This window comes from Podarcis erhardii, assembly GCF_964252035.2.
Source record: "Podarcis erhardii genome assembly, chromosome: 7".
Classification (NCBI taxonomy): Eukaryota; Metazoa; Chordata; class Lepidosauria; order Squamata; family Lacertidae; genus Podarcis; species Podarcis erhardii.
This window is the reverse complement of record NC_138511.1, coordinates 52,305,335-52,329,800: the sequence shown is the minus strand read 5'-3', so window position 1 is coordinate 52,329,800 and position 24,466 is coordinate 52,305,335. Positions and strand designations below refer to the sequence as shown.

The window sequence follows — 24,466 nt, the reverse complement described above, 5'->3', positions numbered from 1 at the left end:
TCATACACACATTTCCAGCTATGGCTGGAATGCCAGCTAAAGTTCCTTTGGAACAGAGATGACTTGGCCACAGTACTCCATGCTCTGGGAACTTCCAGACTGGATTAGCGCAATGCCCTCTATGTGGGGTTGCCCTTGAAAACAACTCAGAAAAGTAAAGAAGTCCAAAATGTAGTGGTCAAGTTATTGGCTGGGGCTGGAGGAAAGGTGGGATAAAAATTGCAATAAAGCTCCTATAACTCCTGTGCCAAAACAGCTGCATAGTTTGTTTCCAGACCCACTTCAAGGTACTTATTTTAGTGTTTGAAGTCCTAAACAACTAGCAGCTTAGGTCCCCAAATAGCCGTGAGATTTTCACTTACTCCACAGACCCTTTCAGGTTAATAATCAGTGGACAGGACCCTCTTGGTAGATCTACTGCCCTCAGAAGTTTGGGGTGCAGTGGCCTGGGAGAGGGCATTCTTTATGGCAGTCCCTAATTTGTGGAATCCTTTCCCAACAGAGTATATCTGTCTTCTTCACTAAAGAACTTTCAGCAAATGCTGAAGATGCAGATCTTTACCCTAGCTTTTGACACCTGAGATGTGTGTTTTCAAGGCCTATCCTATTCCTGTGACTGTAATCTGTTTTAACTGGTTTTAATCCTGAATTTTAAATGGCTGTAACCTGCTGGGGAAGGGCAAGTAATAAATCTAATAATAATAACAATACTTTGACTACATCTGAAACTAATTTATAGATGGTGGTTTTCCTTCTTTGAGTCATTGATGTTTGTTAGCTACCTCCTGGGCCTAAGTGCTTGTTAACTCTGTTAAAAGCAGGTACCAGCTCTGGCAAGCAGGGCCTTATCTTTTTGTACTTTGACCTGTTATTCATAGGAAAGGAGAGCTCATGGAGATTGCATAGCCACAAAGCATCCCGTTGCAGAGAAATCAGGCCCAATCTGCCTGTTGCCCAGGTAACCGGCCTCCTGTCTCAGCCTCAAGGCTGAAAAATAAATGCATCTATCTATCTATCTATCTATCTATCTATCTATCTATCTATATATCTACACACACACACACACACACACACACACACACACACACACAAAACATTCCCTATAACTAAGAGCCTGGCTCTGAATAAAAACAGAGATGTCTCAGCAAAGGAGCTCCTTCTATTAGTTCTAGCTAATCTCAAAAACTCAGCACCTGATTAGCCAACAATGAACATTCATCTCCTAAGGGGACTCCTTTTCAGATCAATTTCTAATTTAGCAAAGACCATTTCACCACTGAGCATCATTCAAGGCAATTACATTTCCAAATCAGATTAAAAGGGATGCTTGTCAGCCCTGATTTTTTTTCATTTTATTCTCCACTTTTTGCAATTGTTTTCCTAGCCTCCCACCCCCCATTCTCTGTTCCTGCCCCCGCCCTTTTCCTTCCTTCTCAGAAGGTCTTTCAAGCACTGGGAAACGTTTTAAAAATATATATCTGTTTACCTACCTATTTTATTCTCCCTTCCTTGGAAAAACGTGCTATTTTGCTGTGCCTTTAACCCAGCTTCGCCTTAAATGGCTGTAAAATGGACTTCTCTTCCCTGTGCACCTGCATCATCAGTGTCGTCAGCAGGATTGCTCCAGAAACATGTTTGCTTCAGAGAGCTGCTTCTACTGCAGGACCCTCAGGGATGTCTTGGGTGCTGAAATTTGCAGATCTGATGCACTACAGCAGCTTTAAAAAAGACTTGAGAGCTGGCGGGGAGGGGAATAGGAGCTGCTGAAAGCAGAACTTCACAGCTCTCGACATCCTTATTTTGCAGGGAAGTGTCACATTTCAAGAGGGCTGTTTCCATCCAAAATGATTTATATCCGCACATCTTGATGCCAAAGAGCATCAACAGAGCACCAAAACAGATTCCTGTACACCAGCCATTGAAATAAGGCAAGCATTCTCCTCCTCTTCTTTTTCTCAAAGCAGTTGTAGGTTTTAAAGAGCAGCTTGCTCAGTTGCTGAGAGGAAGGGGCTCATTTGCTCAGGGGCTCTTATTGTGTTTGCGTTCTTCCCCTTCCTTTGTGGTGCTGACAGTGGCCAGCTAAAATCTATGGATTCCTGCTCTAGCGGCATCCATGTTTCAGGATTGGCTACATGCATATATATAGAGAGAGATTATATAGAATACCCTTAGGCAGCAAGATCGAATACAATCTGCCCCTGTTAGCAATCTCCCAGAGACCCTTTTTCAATTGCATGCCCTCCATTATATACACACTTACTGATTTTATCTGTGTTTAATGATGATGGTTTAATGTATATTTGTTTTTTAATTGTTTTGTGAGTTTTAGCTGTGTTCTATCTACGTTGCTTTATTTGAAAACCACTTGGTAAAGAACTCCTGTTGAAAAAAAAATCTAAACTAATTTCTAAATAAGTGATTTGCAGCGGGGTAGTCGTGTTACTCTCTTGCAGCAAAACAAGGAAGGCACCTTAAAGACTGAAGGTGGTATCACAACATAGAGTCAGCCTTTGTCACTCTAGTGCCCTCCAGATATTTGGGGCTACATTTCCCATCAGCCCCAGCCAGCTTGAAATGTGCTTGTTCGGGATGATGGGAGTAGCAGGCCTGGAACATCTACAGGGCACCAGATTGGCAAAGGTTGGACTAAGTCCAGCTCAATGTAGAGGTTTATCTTTAAACTGGTCTTGGACCGAGCAGCCCTCCAAGTGGAGGATTTCTTTGAATAGAGGATTGTAGGACACATGACCATCGTAAGGATAGGCCCTAACAGTCATGCAAACTACTTTCTGGTTGTATCTGCACCATACATCTGAAGGCAACTTACATCCTTTTAACAGTCACGGCTTCCACTCTCTAAAGAATATTGGGAACTGTAGCTTAAAGGTACTGGGAATTGTAGCTCTGTAAGGAGTTCCCGGGATACTTTGGGGGAAGCACTGGCTGTCAAAGTGGTATAAATGTGCTTTCAATGTATGGTGCGCCCTCTGTTAGGAAGACAGTCTGTGATTCAGGAAATAAAGGAGCGTTGTTTTCTCAGCAGATAAAAATTTTAGAAGTGATGTCTCACGGGGCTCTGCCACGTGTTTTCCCGCCACTCAAAAAGCTCCTTGACCCTGACATTAACCAAAGCCGCCCAACATTCAGCAGCAGAGTGCAGAAGCATTAGAACGTTATTTCCATGACAAAACAGTCACATCAGGCCACATCTTCTGATCCCAAGGATTTTGAAAACGTTTTTCTACACAGATTTAAAGGCCGCAAATGCCTTTAAATGCTGTTTTGTTTTTGTTTTCGAAAACAAAACTTTGTTCACTCAACAGCCCTATTTTTAAACCAGAACCATGGCAACAATACCGTAAGGTGCATCACACGAGGCTTCACCGCAGCCTCCATCCACTTACCCTTGCCGGCTTGCAAGGTAGAGAAACAAACATACTGAATTTCTTGTTTACCCTGCTGAGCATCGTCCTCCCAGCAAGTCTATCAGACCACCTCACGGCTGGCCCCGCCCTGTCACATGAGCCAGGATGGGGTTTGCACAAGGTATACAAAGGGAAGAGGGTGCCTAAGCTTTCGCTCTGTCCATTTCTGAAAACTAGAAATGGGTTTTTGAGAATGACGAAACTGAAAGCGCATATAACACTATACAAGCAGCAGTATTGTTACAGAGACGTTTAGGCTCTGGACCTAAGGGGTCTCACCTTTTTAGATGGCAATGTGTATTACAGGGTTGGGAACCTCAGGCCTGGGAACTGAATGTGGCCCTCCAAGTCTCTCTACATGGCCCTCAAGACTCTTTCCAGGCCACACCTCCTACTGGCCCTGTACATCCTTTTTGTGTGTTTTCGCCTGGCTGGAATGTACCCTTAAACTCTGCTAGTGCATCTTGCAGAGAGGTGTGTGTGTGACTGTGTATAGAAACTAGCCTCATGTACAAAGGTAACATTTACATTCACTGCTCCTGTAGCCCTGAGAAAAATTATCAACCCTTATTACTTCCTTTCAAAATGTGGCAAGCCAGACCAGCTGGGCCTGGGGCCACCACTGCCCATTCTGTTGAGGGGGAGCCTGGACATCGGCCCCAAAATCCTACCCTGACAGCGCCATTGTGTATAACTAATCTTGCCCCGACATGCCAAGCTGAGTAACGGAGAACCTTTAAAAATGGCTTTGCTTCTTTCCTAGCACATACCCGTCATGGTCTCCAATATTTAGCAGAAGGCACAGTGAAGCTTTAAGTAAATATTATAGAAGCTCATAGTACAGCAATGAGAAAAGTGTGATGACCGAATCGCTTCAATGTGGTCCAGCGTCCTGCCAAAGAACTTCAGATACACGTTCATAACTGGACTCAAGGGGTCCAATTTGCTATCCTTCTCCATCCTCCCAGCAAAAATAAATGTAAAAATATAAACACTGCTTATCTCCCAATGATACTGCCCATAATGCCCGGTGCTCTAAGTACTGGAAACATAATGAGATGTAGAGCCAAGATCAGCAGGAAGGGCAGAACTTCCTCTTTGCAGAAGCCTGTTTCCTTAAAAGCCTGTCACTGCCTCTGGCCTCAACAGCAAAGTGATCCAATCTTAAGCCATTTTGTGCAGGAGAGACTCTGTTGGTTGCAAACACCTCAAAGCCCAGCAATTAGAGGTGGTCTATGACTTTTTAATCATGGAACAGTAGTGTGATCTTTTTCACACATTCACGGTCAACACTTTACTGGCCAGGTGCAATTACTTGCAAAGTCACATGCCTCGGTTAAGAATAAGCTACAAGGCTTTCATTGGTGCTGTACAATTACCTGTGGAAATCAGACCCAGCCTCTGGTTACCCATGTTCTAGTCACTTCTAGGCTGGATTACTGCCATGTGCATTGCATAGGGCTGCCCTTGAAGACAGTCCAGAATTTTCAAATTGGTTCAGAAAACTGTCAAAAGACTTAATGAGGAGGCATTGTTCTTGTTTGTTACTATGTTATGAATTTTTGTGTTTTTATATTTTGAACCATCCTGTGATCCTCAGATGAAGGGCGGTATAGAAATTTAATAAAAAAAGAAATTAGAAGAAGTAGAAGAAATAATAAAGCCAATTTTGTCTTTATTTATCAGCTCCATTGGCTACCTATTTATTTCCTGCTTCAATTTCTGAAGTCCTCATCAGCAAAGCTGCTGGTTCATTTTAGATTCTAGACTTAATGTCCTTAAAGGCTCTTTAGATTATAACATTACTTGTTCACTTGCCACAAAATGGAGTAAGTCAGCTGTGCTGTGTTTAAGGGCCTCCTGTTTATTCTGCTGAATGGGGCCTGTGCCCCCAAAGTCCTAATCTGGTGGCACCACTGCTCAAAGTGGCCTAGAAATAATCACCTCAATAACCACCTCCACCTACAAGGATGAGCTCAGAATATTCTCACGGCTTCTGAGGACCTTCCTGTTTCTCCCTACCAGCCAAAGAACAGCTAGTTAGAATAAGAGAAAGGGCCCTTTCACCTGCAGTGCCTAAATACATTTGTTTGTTTCTTTAACAAATTTTATATGCCACCTGATTGTAACCTCTAAATGGTTTACAAAAATATAAAATAAGGCATTAACATTATCAATAAAAACAGGTATTTAACAATATTCAAAATATAATTAAAATAAACAGCATGCTCTGGTCCATGGGGTCACGAAGAGTCGGACACGACTAAACAACAAAAAAGAAATACAACACATGTAACTTCTACATGTCTGGATAGGCTTGCCTAAACAGGTTCTGAAAAGAGTACATGGCAAATGTGTTGCCTGGTGTCAGTATGCAGGGAGTTTTAAAGTGCAAGCGCCGCCACACTTAAAGATGGATTTATTACCAATGTGAAAGAGTGTCCCTAGAGAAGTTTGTTTGGCCCCTCCTTTGCCCAGTTTTTAAACAGGGTCTTAAGACTGTTTATTTGAGTTAGCATTTTGCAGCCTCCAGAGCAGCCTATGCCAACCTGCTGGTTGGGCTGATGGGAGTTGTAGTTCAAACCATCTGGAAGACAAGGTTTTTAAAAAATATGCTGTTCCTGGTATTTTTCATGGTGCTGTTTTATTGCTATTGTGGATATTTTTACTGCTGCATTGTAAGGCCAAACTATATGTGACTATTATAATGTAGTTTGGTACTTTCTTTAACCAGCAACAGGTGCAAGCAAGGGAAGAGCTGGCAGAGTGGGGAACCTCTTCTGGTATTGAATAAATGAGTTACTGGTTAACCTATACCAGTTGCTGGCTTCTGCAAGTGGGGAGAGCTGCTGTTGCTTTCAGGTTCTGCTTGAGGACTTCCTGGAGACATCAAGTTGGCCACTAGGAGAACAGGATGGTCTTACTCCCAGGTAAATGGGGTTAGGATCACAACCACAGTCTCCTGAAAGGAGCTGAGGTCCTGATGCAGTCTAAGCCAGGAGTGAGCAGACTGTAGTTTGGTAAGGGGACTGGGGATCATAGCTCTTTAAGGGATAAACTAAAGTTCCCAGGATTCCCAGGAGTTGGGTGGGGGTGTGGAAATGCTTTCAATGTATGGGGTGATATTCAACTATGTTTTACTCAGAATATAGCCACTGAAATTAATGGACCCGTCACCATTTTCTCTTCCAGCTTCAAGCAGCTCAGTGTTTAGCGGAGGATGGAGGCTGTCTGGAAGACTTACGGAAAGGACCACTTTCGTTCCCCTGGAAGTTGTCTGTGGGCTGATGCCTTAAGACACATTCTCTGGAAACTCTCAGATTAATGTCCTGGCTGTGACGCTGCCCCCTGCTCTCTGAAACATGCCAGCCCTCCGCCAAGATAAACAGCTCAACCTTAACAACTCTTTGCTGGCAATAAAATGCCCGAATATAAAATACATTGGTCTTGATTTAAGGGGGCATGGGGGGGGAGGGCAGAAACTTGTAATGTTTTCTCCTATTATTAAATATAAGTGGGGCAGGCAGAGGCAATTTAGGAAACTTCTATGGAAGACCCAGTTCCTATTACATGGATAATGTCTACAATGTAGGAGGATTAGTCTCCAAAAACAAGTGCCTCATCTGTGAAAAATGTCAAGCCTTTCTCCCCCCCCTTTTTTTTTTTTGCTGTGCATCACTAAAATAATGCTCTCTTCCTCCTGAGTGACAGGAAGTTTCAAGGGAGGAGCCACTGATGGGGGTCAGGTTCACTATGGAAACATATGGGGTCTTGTAACATCTGTGTATTTACTACAGGCTTGGTGCCAACAGCTGGCAAGGTCAGGCACTGTACAAGGGCCCTAGAAGGACCCTTCACTGACATGACCTGGCTGCACCACCACTCACCATCCTCCCTCCTGAGTTCTCCTGGGTAGCTGTTTTAGCAGTGGGGCAGGAGTTACTGCTTTGGAATGGGAACACCCAACATCCAATGCCCTGCCCTGCATATATATAAAACTGCCTGTAGTTCTATAAAATCTTTACATTTCATAAATCTACAGATAGATGGAATGATCAGAATTTTAAAAACGCCACAGAATTCTAGCCATTACTTAAATAATACCACACACTAAAGAAAAAAATACAATCCTGGTGAATCAATCTTAGTTTTGACCAGCAGAAGTGATCTGCTGCCCAACTTTGTTTTTGCATTAGTCCCTTATTCGATTTACAGAATACAAAGAGCTTACCTTCCATTGCAATGAATGAAACCACTGATCCCTCAGGTAACTGTTTGCAGCCTACAATATAAAGAAAGAGAGAAAAAAACCAATATAAATGCAAGCTTTAGATTCTACTAATGCTACACACCATTAAACCAAAGCACAAGCCAATCATTCACAGAGTTTTTAAAAGCTGAAAGCCACCCCATTCTTTCATTTGGTTGAAACAATTACCCTTGCACATCCACTCCTGGATTTCTGCTAGCTTCAGAACATGTCCTTTGCGTGCAGGAAGGACTGTTCTCTAAAAGCTCTGAGAGGACACAATTCCTGCTTTGCATGTGATCACTTTCAAAGCCAGCAGTTAAGTAAAGGCGGAACTGCAGCACCAGCCTTTGCTATACTGTAGTTGTAAAACACTTCCCAGGCCTCCACGGCCACACTTACCCTTTCTAAAGAGCTGGCTACCATGAAATGCAGCTAATGCCCTTCTACCTCAACCTATAATGCTTCCAATCCAGTGGAGCATAATTGTTTCTCAGCTACAATTCCAAGTACAACAGCAGTGGCAGCACGTTGGGTTATAGTCAATGATAGCCTTCTAATCCTACTCAGTGAGGAGATCCACTTAAGCTAATGAACACAACTAAGATAGGTTTATCAACTTCAATGGGTCTAACAGAACTTAGGAACACTGTAAATGTTGGGAGTTAAATGGAAATGAAATGAAAAAAGTGCATCTATCGCAATTTAATTTCAAACTTAAATGTATGCTAAATAAGTACAGCAACTCTTCACACAAGTGCTAACACCACAATCATCTTAGCATTGCTGATTTTAGTGAACCACTGGCTCTATTAAGATGCACGTAAGTAGAATTAAACTTATTGCATCTAAAATACACCAAATAATAAGAGCAAAGTGAGAACAGCACCCAAGAAATCAGCAGCTATAAATCCCATCCTACTGCTTAAAAACAGTAAGGACTTGTCCAAACCAGAATATGCTATGTGTTTATAGCTGTCTGCATCCCCATTTAATTTGCACAGTCCACATGATGCTACCCTCAAACAACACAAGACTCTGTGCTTTCCCCCTGTAAATTTGGGTGTAGCCAATACTGGCCTAGTCAATGCCACAGTCCCTAAGGGTGGTGCCCACAGCAAAGAGGAACAGGAGCGTTGGTGTGTGAGAGAGGAGGCAGGTGAAAAGACTGTCTGGGAGCACAGGGCAACAGTCTAAGCACCCCCAGGATTGAGCTAGGCAGACGGAAAGCACATAACAGATCTAGGAGTGATACAGCAGGAAATGTTAGCTCTCCAGGAACAGCTGACTCCAGGATCAGGAAAAGCGTGGCCCATGGTGGTAGTATCCTGGCTTGAAATGTGATGCAGGGAGAAGGAAACTGGTAAAGTATGACCACATCTTACAAACATTTAATTTGCGCGATCTCAACTATATGCAGTTGAAGGCCTTGTGGTTGAAATCCTGCAAGTTAAATGCAAGCAAAACGGAAAGCTTAAAAGCTCTTTTTGTGCCAGGTTTTCCCAAGTATGGAAAGAGCTCTCTGCCTTACGTGGGGGTGGGCAAAGCCCACACAGAGTGCAGGCTCTGGAAAGCTAGGGATGCTCACACAGGGACAGTTTGTGTGTGTACTCATTTTCCTGTATGCACAGAGCCCTTGGAACTGAACCCCTGCATAAGATGATGCGGCCGTACTGTAGCTAACCTGATGCATCCCTGGGCCTGAGCAACATCAGAGAAGTCTGTGGACTGGCTTGTGCAGACTTGGTGGGAAGCAGACCAAGAGAGCCCGGCATGCTACAGGCCCTCTGACAGATGAGCCGCATTGCTAGACTCCGCACTCCCACCGTGCTGCAGCGTCAACCTCTGTTGACATCTGTATTACTCAAGAGGACTGCGAGGAATGGTTTGTGCAGGGAATAAATTGTTACAAAGAACACAGTCATCTTTGCTACAGCGCCCTTTGCGTAAACCATCTTAATAGTCGCAGTCTTCAACAACAACTAAAAGAGGGATGGGAGAGGGAGGGAAATCTGTTAGGAATCAGCAATACATTTTTGCACACAAGCTGCCTTTCTTTTGGTGTGTGGCCCGTTTGCCACATTTGCTGTAGCAACAATAATGTAGCTGTTTGTCCCACCACACACTAGATTAGAAGTGGGCAGACATCAGGCTTGTGGGATCTACATTTAGGCTTAAATAACTCTGAGCACAGGGACTTACCGTATTTTTCGCCCTATAGGACGCACTTTTCCCCCTCCAAAAATGAAGGGGAAATGTGTGTGTGTCCTATGGGGCGAATGCAGGCGAGTGCGCACCGACCCCTCTTGCTCTCCAGGCTTCAGGAAGCTCTCCCGCAAGCCTTGGGAGTCCGCGGAAGTTCCCGTCGGGCTCCCTAGGCTTGCGGATAGCAATCTGCATCTCAAAGCCTGGGGTGTGCTGCACAGCGCGCCCCGGGCTTCGGTTCCCCGACCTGATTTGGAGGCTGGCGGCGGGGAGAAGCACGCTTCTCCCTGCCACCAGCCCCACAAGCTCGGGGGACAGCGGGGAGGCAGAACGCCGCCTTCCCGCTGTCCCCTGACCTGGTTTGGGCTTCAGGCAGATATCCGCAAGGCGTGGGAGCCCGGTGGGAAGTCGCGCTGGTCTCCCAAGGCTTGCGGAGAGCTGCCTGTTCTGGGGGCTGGGGTTGGAGGAAGCTCGGGCTTCCCCCGCCCCAGCCCCGCACCTGGGGGGGGATATTTTTTTTTTCTTTATTCCCCCCCCAAAAAAAAACCTAGGTGCGTCCTATGGGCAGGTGCGCCCTATGGGGCGAAATATACGGTGTCTTGAGTACCAGAACAGAATGGAGCTCCCAGTCCTTCCACATGCAAAATTCCACTGCAGGTTAGCCCAAGCTTTCCTCATTTGCACAGGAGATTTGTCCACTAGGGAAAATAAGGCACTGCCCTTCCAAGCTCACTATGCTCTCAGCCAGCCCCCCACATGCCTGCCTGCCTTCTACTTACAACCAATCCAATGGGTGGTACTGGCTGTCAGTTTCCTCTTCTTTCTGTGTTGCCTTTGTAGAATTCAGCAGAGAGCAAGAAGGGGACAAAACCAGAATTGGCTGACTCTGCCTGTCATTAGCTCTGGTTCCCCTACTGTTGGTCTCCCTGTCTTCTGCCCTATCAGTCCCAATGGGGACGGATCTCCACAGCTCATTTCAGCAGTGTAATTTATTGCCATTGTCTGAAATCCGCACTGCTCTACTTGAAATCATCCAAGAATCTGAGTTATATTCAGATCTACCTCCCTCCTACTCCTGTATTAAATTATGGACAAGTTTAATCAGTGCAGCCTAAAAATTCCAAAGGGATGTACAGCAATGAATTTATTCGTTTTCTTCTTCTATCATCATCATCACCATCAATATCTTAGGTTTCCACCTCTCCAGTTTCCCCACCAATATAATATTTCACCTGCCAGTTCCTACATTTGCCAATTCTGTGTTGGTTTATATTTGTAGCAAAGCAACACAATAAGAGAAAAAACAAAAGTCTTCAATTTTAAAAATGCCAAAAGCAATGTTTGATCATGAACTGTATGCAATTATTCTGTTTTGCCTATGAAACCTGAAAAACTACAAAAAGGGAAAAAACCAAGCTTTCAAGAGCAAGAAATAGACCCCTATATTTAGCAAACTATGCATCTCCTCTGACCTGTTTGCCTGGGCATGCCATGGTGCACTAACAGGTTTTGCACAACCCTTGTAATATAGTACTGTAAAGGATATTTACTATGCAAAGGAAGGAAATTCTGAAAGGTGGATATCAGGACTAGAGCCTAAAATAGAAAACAGGAGCTAAAATAAGGGGACACAGAGATGAAGGTACATGCACGTAATTGTATTCTAATCTAGATAAACCTTTTCCCTGAATTTACCCTGGAAGATTCTTCTGACAAAATAATAAATAAATAAATTGCCATGCTGTTCAAAAACCGATGAGCTGCGTATTATCTGCAGCTATTGTTATGCTTATCAGGAATTTCTGTTCTGTTTGTTTTTCCTTCTGGGTATACTTGATTACCAGGAATAGACGTTAAAAAAATAGCAACACCATAGGGTATAACTCAGCCAAATTTAGAACCCAGTTTAAGCAAACACCCAAAGGGGAAAAACTGCAGGTTTGCTTTCTTTAAGCCCAGTTTTCTTCCTAAACAGCCCTGAAGCAAAAAGGTAAGTTCAACAACAACAACAACAACAACAACAACAACAAATCCTTAATATTTATGCAGCTTTTTCAAGTGTTCAAAATGAACCATATATATTATTTACAACAACCCTGCATGGTACGTCGGATGTATTAGGCCTATACTGCAAATAGGATGCACACTCATCTCAGAATAGCCATACATGTGTGACTATTTTCCATGTCACAGGCACTTCCTCACCGCAAGGTTCTACCTCCCTGTGTAAGGTACATTTGATAGCGAGAGGTGTATTTTACATAGCCATAGGAACCTAGGAAGTTGCCATAATAGCTAGTCATACCTTTGGTCTTTCCAGCTCAGTGTTCTCTAAACGGCAGTGGTTCTCCTGGCTTTCAGAAAGGGAACACTCCCAGTCCTAGCTAGAAATGCTGGAGATTGAATTTAAGACCATCTGCATGTAAAGCAGATGCTCTACCATTGAGATACCACCCTTCCCGGAAGTCAGAACCCACCCCTAATACCATGTAAACTCACTATGTACAGTGGTGCCCCGCAAGACGAACACCTCGCAAGACGGAAAACCCGCTAGACGAAAGGGTTTTCCGTTTTGGAGGCGCTTCGCAAAACGAGTTTCCCTATGGGCTTGCTTCGCAAGACGAAAATGTCTTGCGAGTTCCTGCGGGGTTTTTTCCCCTTTCCCCCCCTTTTCCTAAGCCCTAAGCCGCTTATCAGTTGATCCGCTGATAACCCGCTTATCAGCTGATCCACTAAAAGCCGCTAAACCGCTAATAGCGCTAATCCGCTAAGCTGTCAATGGGCTTGCTTCGCAAGACGAAAAAACCGCTATACGAAGAGCCTCACGGAACGGATTAATTTCGTCTTGCGAGGCACCACTGTAATGGGATGTCATGTGGCACTTGTGGGGTCCATGGAGCAGCTCCCTCACCTTGCCAAGGCCTCTTATACAGTGGTACCTCAGGTTAAGAACTTAATTCGTTCTGGAGGTCTATTCTTAACCTGAAACTGTTCTTAACCTGAAGCACCACTTTAGCTAATGGGGCCTCCCGCTGCTGCTGCGCTGCTGCTGCGCGATTTCTGTTCTCATCCTGAAGCAAAGTTCTTAACCCGAGGTACTACTTCTGGATTAGCGGAGTCTGTAACCTGAAGGGTCTGTAACCCAAGGAACGGCTGAAGAAGAGGGAAGATTGAGTTCTGTTGCACTCAGGTCCTGTTTGGGAGCTTATGCAACAGGCATCTGATTGGCTACTCTGAGAACAGGATATGGGACAAGATGGGCCTTTAGCGATACAGCAGCCAAACTCTTCTTAAGCTCTTACCTTGAGCTAGAGGGCCCAGTTCTCAGGAGTAGTAGACTGCTGGGGACAAAGTGCTTACCCGTGAGCAAGCCAAGGGAGGCAAGAAGTAGATATGACTAGAAACTTGCATATGAAGGGCAAAGGGAGGAGGTGATCAAAGAGAACTGAGGCCCTCTCTGATCAACAGAGAACCAGTAACACAATGTGGAGAAGGAACAACACCAAGCCTCTGAGGTTAATGTTCCTGAGATCATTTTATACCTACACTTGTGCCTAAGCTACAATAGCAAACCAAATTCAAGCCAGACCATTGGTTCATCTAGGTCAGGCATAGGCAACCTCAGCCCACCAGATGTTTTGGGACTACAATTCCCATCATCCCTGACCACTGGTCCTGTTAGCTAGAGGTTATGGGAGTTGCAGTTCCAAAACATCAGGTGGGTCGAGGTTGCCTATGCCTGATCTAGGTTATTAATACCTGCACTGACTAGCAGTGACTTACCAGGGCTTCAGGCAGGAGTCATCTTCCCAGCCCTACCTGGAGATGCTGAGGACTGAATCTGGGAACATTTGCATGCTAAGAAGATGCTCTACCATTGAGCTATGCTTCTTCCTCAAAATCGATTTTGTCACTTTTTTAAAAAAACAACAACATTGAAATAGTCTAGTCCTTGAATCTAAAGTCTGATGTTTGTATTGTGTTACTACATCTTAAAATACAAATTGCTTTCTTAAGAATTTGACCTCCCAAGTGTTTTAACACCACTATGTGTTAATCAGGCCACATGGACACAACTAACTTAGGCCCATTAATTTTAATGGGTCTACTCTGAGTAGAAATCAGTTGGCTTCAACCCAAAGCTTCTCTTTCTCTATCTCAGGGGTGAACCTCTTCCACCCCAAGGGCCTCATTCCCTTCCCAGCAACCTTCTGCAGTTGACATGACAATGGTGAGCAGAGCCAGAGGCAACAGTGCCAAGAGCAAGGCATGAAAATTGTACCTCTAAGGCCAGAAAGAAAAACCTGGAGGGCCTGAGGCTCCCGATTCTTGAGATACATAGTGCATGCACACTATGATGTATAGAGGAACACAGAATTCTGACTTGACGTCCAGAGTCTCACCCTTACCTTCCATTTTGCCACAGAGAAAGAGAAGCTGTGGCGTTCCTTGTCTAACATACCTTTGCCTAATTACCTTCTTCAATGTGTCATGGCTTAAATATAGCTTTTCCATCTGAATTCCCCAAGTAATTGGCTTCTATTTTAGTGTTCTACTCCTGGCTTGTCGAGCACCGGGATTCTATCCAGCAGAACCCACTTGCAAAGGGAAAACCCATTCTTTTAGCTGCATCCGCAGACAGTCACGCATCGCGGATCCAGACGCAACAGCTCTGAGTGAAAACATACGGGAGCAATTGTGTCTGCGCTGCGACGCCAGCTATTCCGTATGGGAGCCCCATTCAGCCTCTGCTAGAGGAGTCCAACATAAACATTCATGGCAGCCCAGAATCCATTCAGTTCCATTATCGGTGCTGATGAAACAATATTATGACCTCAGGTCCCCAAGAGGAAAACATCTGAGCAAATCATTCCTTTTCTGATGCCCATTTCTCACGACTGCTATTAATTTGCTTTCAGAACAACAGCAACAAAACACGGCCGTCCGCAGCAGATAAAAATCTACCAGGCCTGCCAAACTCCCTTTATACTTGGCCAGAGGCTTTGAATTAAAGGTTGTTTTATCGTTTTTCACCATAAACAGTCCCCTCCTTATCCCAACAACTGCCCTTTAAAAAAATCAAACTAGGGGGGAAAATGAGAATGCAGAAGGATTAGGGTTTTTTTTAAAGTGTGAAATCATTATATAATCATTTTTTAAAAGTTATTTCCAAGTTATTCTGGAAATAACTTGGAGCAGATCTGGAATTTTAGTTCTTGACTACAATTGATATGTGAATGGTATTGAATGAGATGTTAAGAACTTAAGAGCTCTGCAGGATCAGGCCAGTGGCCCACCTAATCCAGCATCATCTTCTCACAGTAGCCAATCAGATGGCTATGGGGTAAACTCACAAGCAGGACCTGAGCACAAGAGCAGTCTCCCCTCCTTCAGTTTCTAGTGACTGTTCTTCATAAGCAGGGGTTGAAAAACTAAGGTCCGTGGGCCGGATCAGGCCTAATTGCCTTCTGGATCCGGCCCGCATACAGTCCGGGAATCACTGTGTGGATTGGCATGAATCTGATTCAGATCGGGCTGCGCCATTTCCCCCCCCACACACACACACACTGCGCCGCCGCCTCCTCCTTCCCTCCTCCTGGCTTCTCTACGCCCTGCCTAGAGGAGGAAGGGGGCTGGGCTTGGTTGAGCTGCAGTTGGCTGAGCGCCATTTTAAGCAGCGCCACTCCAGAGCCAGCCCTTTCACGCCGTTCATCGTCCTGCTGCCGCCGCCACCACCCGCCCCTGCCGCTCGCAAGAGATACAGGTAAGCAGTCTCCAGGGCTCGTCTGGTGCTGTGGAGAAGGGAGGGGAGAGTCGGTGGGGGATATGGCTTACCTTTTAAATTTAAAATGCATCTCTGAATTATATGTGGGGCCTGCCTGGTGTTTTTACATGTGTCCTTGCTTAAAAGTTTATGTTGATTAAAATCGTTCTTCATTTTAATTATTGTATTGTTTTTCTTGGTTTTTTGTGCACTACAAATACCATATTTTTTGCCCTATAGGACGCACTTTTTCCCCTCCAAAAATGAAGGGGAAATCTGGGTGCATCCTATGGGGCGAATGCAGGCTTTTGCTGAAGCTTGGAGAGCGAGAGGGGTCGGTGCACACCAGCCCCTTTCGCTCTCCAGGCTTCAGGAAGACATCCGCAGCCTAGGCAGCCCTGCTGGAGTTCCCCGCAGGGCTCCCCACGCTGCGGATAGCAGCCTGCCGCCCGGCGCGTGGAGCACCCTGAAGCAGAGCGCCCCGCAAGCCGGACAGACATCCGCAGCGTGGGAAGCCCTGTAGGAGTTCCCCGCAGGGCTCCCCACGCTGCGGATAGCCCCTAAGATGCTTCTTCGGCTTCCCCAGAAGATAGTTCAGAACACCAAGTATATGGTCTTTGACAATATTTGATGAATGGTATGCAGTATTAACGAATATTAGATAACATCTGGTAATTGAAACTTGATAGTTATAGCATTTGACATGTTTAGGGGTGGAGATATTTAGACTGCCTGTGTGGGATGAGAACAATTTTGAGGGTAGGCGTGTTACATTTCCCTGGCATTCCCTTGACTCTGAGCATGTCAAGGAGAAGGTCCCATCCTAATCTTTTCCTGACCTGCTATGTCCGGGTAGGTGGAACCTCTGGTCTGTGGCCCAGTTACGTTTAAAAATTTTTTTTTTTTAATTAAGTCTTTATTTTAACATCTCGAAATAAATGTTTACATAATACCATATAATCCATGACTTCCCTTGTTCCCCTTCCCTGGTTCATTTATTTAACTATTATTCCTGCATATTCTGCTATGTCCATTTTTGTCAGCTCTCCAATTTTACATCTTATTAGTTAAACTGTTGAATTTATCTCAATGTAAGGTGACCAGACGTCCCCGTTTCCTGGGGCCAGTCCCTGGATTTACAAAGCAGTCCGCATACAAAATCCATTGAAGTTGAAAAGTGTCCCCGGATTCATTGAAAAAAATCTGGTAACCTTATCTTAATGTTACCAGCGTTTTCAGATGTGTACACTTTCATTTATATGGAAAATATCAGCAAAGATTTTCATTCCTCTTTAAATGTATATTCTTCTTATTCTCTTAATTATTCACCTGCTAGTTCCGTATATTCTATCAATTTAAGACCACTCTCACTTTCCATTTTTGGGCTAACAGAACACGAGCTGCAATTGTTGCATACGTAGAGAAGTTTCTCTGATACCTGGGAACTTCCGACTGTACTATCCCTAACAAAAATGCCTCCAGCCTTTTTGGGAAAGTTGTTTTAAACATTTTTTCATTTCCTTGTAAATAATTTCCCAATATTCTTTAAACTTTTTGCATGCCCACCACATATGAAAGAAGTTCCCTCCCTTTCATTACATTTCCAACACAGATCTGATTCTGCTTTATACCTCTTAACCAATCTACTTGGTGTTAGATACCATCTATGAATCATTTTTATATAGTTCTTTTTCAAAGTATAGAATGCAGTAAATTTCAAATCATTCTTCCAAAGTTTTTCCTAAAATTTAGGTCTATGTTGTGCCCTGTATCCACTGCCCAGTGTGTCACTGAGGCTTTAACCAGCTCATCTTTTGCTTCCCATTCCAGTAGTAATTTATACATTTTAGACACTGATTTATCCTTATTCTGTATTAACTCTCTTTCAAATTGTGAGCTTTGGTCCAAAAACCCATATTTCTTATCCAATTTAAACATATTGTGTAACTGGTGGTATTGTAACCAATCTGTAACTTGGCTCCTTAAATCTTCTATTGGTTTCAATTTGGGTTCACTCCCTGTGTCCAACAAGTCTCTATATGTGGCCCATTGTCTATCCATGTTGATTTTCTTAACTGTAATTGCTTCAATCAGGGATAACCATAACAGTGTTTTTCTTTCTAACAAAGTGTTATATTTCTCCCAGACTCGATACAAATTTCTTCTAATGACATGGTTTATAAAACTTTATAAATTTTAGCTTTCCCATACCAACAACATGCATGGCAGCCAAATTTTAAATCATAACCTTCCAGATCTAAAATGTATGCATTTTCCAACACAATCCATTCCCTTAACCAACACAAACAGGATGCCTCATAACATAATTGCAGTCGGGCAGGGCAAAACTTCCTCTTTCTTTTGTATATATCAAAATCTTATGTTTAATTCATGGCTTTCCCCCCTGCCAGACAAATTTAGAGATATTTTTTTCCATTCTTAGAGGCAGCTAATCAATCAGGATTGGCTGGAATAAAAACAATATTCATTTTGATGGCTGAAATTCTGCCAAGTAGAGAAAGCTTCATCCTGTGGTCTGTGGACCAGTTACTGGCAGGAGGGCATCCCCACATGGCCCACAGCTTCCCCACCTGTTCCTGCCCATGCTCAGCAATGAGGCCTGGAAAAAAAATATTCCAGAGAGTCCAATGGAAGGATTTCTGCAAGGGTAACTGCTACACATGCAGTGGTGTGGCAGTCTTCTTGGAGACTGCAGCTGGGTAGGAAAAGCAAAAGTCTGTGTGAATGAATAGGTGTATGTGTGCTTGTGTGCAAGAGAGAGCAACTAGAGTGTGGGTGGGAGGAACGAATGGGTGTGTGTCTTGGGTATGAAACAGATGTGCAGATGTGTATGAATATATGGCTATGTGCTTTGTAAGGGATGGGGTGCATGTCCCAACTCTGTTCACCTTCACACTACCCTCTTCATCAATTTAGGAATTTAAACTGCATGGTCGAAATCATCTCTGTTTAATGGTAAACTCTTTCTGCACCAGCTACAGATAGATGTTTACTTGGTACTATTATCTCAGGGCAACCAAAATCTTCCCCAAAGGGTCAAAAAGCTTTCTTATCCTGGCACAAATTTGTTAGTAAATAACAAAAGCCAATCACAGGCAATGATCATCAGTTCATCCTCGTATTCACCAAACAGAGAAATTGAATTCAGCACTGGAAAGCAAGGAGCAGGGGTTGTTTTTGTTTTGTTTTTTGCGGTTACTGTACCTGCAACAAGACTGTGCCTCCAGGGATCGTGAGCTGTAAACAATACTTAGGGGCATTCTCCCAAGAGAGCAGCTGAACATCTTCAATTGAGCTGTAGGAAATTGAGTTTTCCATGTACCCGGTTGGCTGCAGGAAAAACAAATGAGATAAAAGAGATTTAGCTTAGCACATCAAGAAGAAGAAGAAGAAGAAGAAGAAGAAGAAGAAGAAGAAGAAGAAGAAGAAGAAGTTGTTCCCAATAAGGGTTTAGTCATGAAAAATATAGTTCTTTGCAAGAAACCATTTACCCAAATCAATGTGAAAGAGAAACATAAGAAAAGGTTTATGAAGTATTCTACTATTTTATACTTGTTGGGGTTGGGGATGAACAAAGTTGCCCCCATCTGCGCTAACTAAGCAACAAACACAGACATACGTACATGCTAAGTTTAGGTACGGGTAGCACTGGTGAAGCAACACAGCCTGTCTTCATTTACAAGCAGGGTATGAAAAGAACAGGAAGGACTATGTGTCAGTGCTAAGAAATCATTGATTTCTTATGAGTATGAATCTTAGCAATATTTAAAATGCCGCAAGACTCACAACCAAATCTTGAATCTCAAAAAAGGGGGGATCCTTTGGTGTTTATTTGGGATTAGCAAGTAAGTGGTGGAAGGTGTCCTGTGCATGTCACACTGGATCTCTTCCCTCCTGTTTTTGTTCCACTGTTACAAAGCAGCAGGATCAAACACACACCAGATAGCCAAACATTAAAGTTGTCAGCAAGTCTTAGGCCTCCGAAGATGAATCCCACCCACTTGGCAGAGATCGGCATTTGCACATGTGGCAGGCAGCTTCGTGATTTATATAGGGAAGCCAAGGCAGCCCGGGTGCAAGCTACAGCCCCTTCTGCATCAGTGCAAACCTCCACTCCCTGCAGGGCTCTCCATGACATCTTTACAAGCAGGTGTGAATCACAATTGTTAAAAATAAAATGCAGGCTACAGTTAAGCATAAAAGTAGGACCTTGGTGTGCAAGCAAGGCTTGGCACAGGAAGGTGGTAAGAAATGCACAGATACCTTCCGAATTCCTCCAATGTATACATACGGTTGCCATCAGTGCCCATGGATGCCCATGTGCCCTCAGAGGCCTTCCCTGGTGCCCACAGGGTCCCATCCCCCACCAAGGTTAATTCCACCCTAATACACTCTCCACATTAGCCTTGGAAAAAAGTGCAAATACTTTCCCCACCAACCATAGTCAGTACCAGCTAGACATACGGTACCTATCTTGTGAAAAACTCGCCAAGCAAAAGCTATAGTGCTGGACACCATTCTAACTCCAGGTAGAAATCCTACAGCAGAATAAGGTGATAGGATCTTGAAGTGTGTGAGATGGACTGTGCAACAGGTGGGAGAGGTCACTGCTTAATGAAACAGTTTCTTTGGAAACAGAAAGCTAGCATACCAGAATGAAAAGTTATAGCCTAGTCAACTGGGAACTGTAGTGTAAAAATCTGAAGGGCACCAGGCTGCGCTATGTTCTTATGGCACGCATAGAATATCCCTGCTGAAATACCACTGATATTTAAAGACACACAACACGGTATCATATTTTTTACTTTTGAGAGGCTGTGGTAGTTTTTTGTTTGGGGGCGGGGGTTTTTTGTTTTTCTGCATCACATAATTTCTTCCTGGCTTGAGAACCTCTTAAGTGGTATTTCCTAAATAATATTTTTTTGTGTTATAATTTCCGTATTTGCACACAGTGTATGGGAAAAAAGGGGGAGAAGAAAGGCACCTTATTTTCCTCACTTCCTTCAAACAAAGGCAACTGTTTTGCAGGAAGCTGGATAACCTTCTGTTTATTCATTTACCCACAATATCATTCCACTCTTGCGATTGAAGTCCCAGGGGTTTCTCCTGATAACCAACGTCATATACAACCTGCTAGAGAGCAATTATCTCGTTCTCACAGGAAGCCAGAGACCCAAGATCCTTTGGTGATCAATGGTTGCAACATTACAAACACTGAAGAATATAAAAGCAGCATGCTTAGGGTCTGCTTTGCTCAGGAGATGTTATCTAAAAACGTAAGAGCACCAGGAGGCAATAAATACCAGTGGAACATTTCTGGGAGGGGGAGCATTTTCCCTTTCGTCTAATGAGTGCCTCGAATGATACCCACTCTCTCAAACTTTAAAAAGTAATTTAGGCTGCCAGGAGTTTGATGAACAAGTTGGTCCCAAGACTGCAAAGTCCATATAGAATGCTCAAGATGAGAAGTGATTTGCATTTGCAGTATTTAGGAAACAAAGGAGATATATATTTCAGTGTAGCTGGCTTAAACTGCCATCTCTGATGCATTTTCATGCGGTCCCATAGAGACCATGATGAAAAACACATGGAATTGTCAAAGAACTGGAGTTTTCTTATAGGCTTCAACTGTGAGGTGACATGGCAGGTTGTTTTATTTGTTTGCTTGCTTACTTATTGCAGACACTTTACTAGTCCCCTATCATTTTGCTGCTGCACTGAGCTAAACTATGGTTTGGGCTCACCATTTAGCTCTCCCAAACAAACCCTAAGAATTTAGCAAACCCAGAACAAACCTATGGGTTGAATCTCATGCTAGTCCTACTCAAGAGTAGACCCACTAAACTTAATAGACATGTCTAACTTAATTTCAGTGTGTCTACAAACCTCTCAGATTCAAGAACAAAGCCACCTTTGATGCACACACACAACCCTTCAGTAAGGGACACGAGTAGTGATTCAAACCACTCTCCCACTCCTATGTACTTGTTGAGCAGTGCACAAGATGGATCCTGTGCCAGAAACAGTTCGAGCTAAAGGAAAACCTGTGGATCTGAATCAAGCACAAACTAGTTCTGATGCCTAGGAATGACAATGCCAATCAGCATGAATCATTGTGCTTTCATAAACAAGTAACCCAGGCAGTAAGCAGTTAGTGTGTGTGTGCTTTCCTTAAGTAGATGCAACCAATGAAGAAGCAACTGTACTGTATGAGCTTTTGAGATGCTCCGCACCAAAACGTATCTACTGAACAACAAAATTCTGCAGGGCTAAGAAACTACAAAAGATAATAGAATGAAAGAGATAGAAGGGAGTTTCCAGATCATTTGCTACACGCAGAAAATGCAGAACGACTTCCAATGAAGGAGAGCAAAAGACAGGGTAAAATTTTAAGGGAGTTTCCCACTCACAAGATTAACTGACAGCTAGTGTGCTATGATGAGCAGGCTGTCAACCTGCAACTGAATTCTAGGTTCATATCTCAGCTATGAAGCTTACTAGGTGGCCTTGCCCAAGTCTCAGTCAGTCTCTCTCTCTCTCTCTCTCTCTCTCTCTCTCTCTCTCTCTCTCTCTCTCTCACTCTCACACACACACACACACACACAGCATGTTCAGCATGTTAAGCATGCACTTTACCCACTGAGAAATGGTCTCCTTCCTTTTTAATAAGCTAACGTATTTTCCACGTTTAGTTTAGTTAACTGTGTGTTTGTTTTTTAAAAGAAACACTTGCATTTCTTTCAGTTTCAGAAAGATTTATAAATTGTTGACATATAAATCTTTGTTGCTTTGAGGCCAAGGGATGTCTTTGGCTCATGACAACCGCAATGCCAAAAGATTGCGTAAATCATAGACTTGGAATCTGTGTGATGTGCTTGATACCCAAGTGGAACAGCCAGCCTCTTTTTCCTTAGAATTATTCCAGGAAGTAGCAACAGTATAGACACAGAAATTCTGTCCAGTTGTTTCCATGGAAAGTTAAAGAAATGAAGAAACAGGATATCTGATATGAATGAGTCCTCCACAGTAGTGATTTCAGCCTTTCCAGATCAACGACCTGCCTCTAACTCCATCCGGAACCCACATTTATTTATTTATGTTATCTATCTATCTATCATCTATCATGCAAACACACACACACACACAGAGAGAGAGAGAGAGAGAGATTCAGTGCTCTCTTTTTTGGTAAAAAATGAGGTACTAATACCCCTTTCCTGATTGAAGTTCTCTGGGTGTCAGCACAAGATGGCTGCCAGGGGGAAGCAAAAAAAAAAAAAAAAAAAAAAAGGAATTATATATACAAGAGGTGACCATTAGGAGCATGCCTAAGCCCACCCCAACCCATTACACCCCCCCCCCCATTTTGCCCTCATCTGGATCCAAAAGGACCCATGTGTTAATTGGATGTGAACAAAATGGTTGCCGCCTGTAATTATATCTCTCTGCCGGTCTACAAATCTTGTTCTGTCTCTGTCTCTTCTCAGTCTTCCATTTTTTAATTTGCAGTATTTATAGCCTGCCCTGAAACAAAAGTCCTAAGCATGAAGCACAACAAGAAATAAAACAATATTTAAAATTGGTTAACAACAAATGTATAAATACAGAACAAGAAGAGCTGCAAGGATTAAAAGAGGAAGACATTGTAAAAGGCCTTGTATATCTGAAGAAGTGTGCATGCACACGAAAGCTCATACCAAGAACTAACTTAGTTGGTCTTTAAGGTGCTACTGGAAGGAATTTTTTTTATTTTGTTTTGACTATGGCAGACCAACACGGCTACCTATCTGTAACTTAAAAAATAAGGTATTTTTAAAGATTTTAAAAATATTAAACACCTTTAAAAAATAATAATTAGAAACACTATTGGATTAGGTGTAAAGCATGGCAACTTGCCCAAGACCATCCAGAGAATTTCATGGTCTCCCCAATCCAAATCCAATGCTGTAGCACTAAGACAGGGAATCTCAGGCTTGTGGCTGAATGTGGCCTTCCAGGCCTCCCTCTATTTAGCTTTCGGGACTCTTCCCATGCTATGCTGTTTCCCAGGACACACCTCTGTAACTTCCCAGGCCCTGCTCTGCATAGGGCATCCTCCTCAAGTGCTTTTGCCTAGCTGTTATGCTTTGCTGAATGGAGATGTGTGCTTACATAGAAACCCCTGGCTTTTGCATGGCTGGAAAGTAGCTACTGTACACATGTATTACTCTGCCCACTTTTGTCCCTGGTGCCAGCCACCCTTGGCATGTGGCCCCTGGAAGGTTGCTCCTGAGGGCCCTCAGGCTGAAAAGGGTCCCCCAGCCCGTGCCCTAATGGCTCCTGTGACCACACTGGTTTTCAAGAAGAGCTGAATAGAGACAATGACATTCCTGGAAAAACCAAGGTCTCCAGAAATTCAATATTGAATTAAGAAATCGAAATCATACCCATCACATTTAAAGTGGCTACAAATATGCATGTCTATTCCACCATAAAGCCCAAGAAACCCCAGTTAATTACATAGCCATGTCCACAAGTGGGATATCTGTGTAACTTCCTGTCTATGTAACTTCCTGAGCCAGTAGGTCTGGGAGGAATGTAACAGTTAAGGTGCTTTAAAACCATACAGAAAGGTGGAATTTGATACACATATTGTCCAAGTTATCCTGTACTCTGGCCAACATGGTGCCCCCCCCCCAATGCTCTTGGACTGGAACTCCCAACATCCCTGACCATTTGCCAATGGTGTTTCAAATACATGCAATTTCACTTACATGTGCAGTGCCTTGAAACGTAACCCCTGCGTAAATTGGAAGTTGCCTGTAT

General features: G+C 43.5%; 1 protein-coding gene across 2 annotated transcripts in view; it reads right to left on the bottom strand.

Moving 5' to 3' along the window:
* Positions 1-24,466, bottom strand: part of CMIP (c-Maf inducing protein) — a 149,451-nt gene that overhangs the window by 42,715 nt on the left and 82,270 nt on the right. The window contains exons 1-3 of one of the 2 annotated variants that reach the window (XM_081871935.1): positions 23,558-23,596; positions 18,869-18,994; positions 7,657-7,707 (exon numbers count right to left, since the gene is read on the bottom strand). In XM_081871935.1, the coding sequence (XP_081728061.1) occupies positions 7,657-7,707; positions 18,869-18,994; positions 23,558-23,581 (201 nt within the window). In that variant the 5' untranslated portion in view covers positions 23,582-23,596. Of the gene's footprint in view, positions 1-7,656; positions 7,708-18,868; positions 18,995-23,557; positions 23,597-24,466 lie in introns of those variants that run through there. The other variant, XM_081871934.1, reaches the window with a different exon arrangement.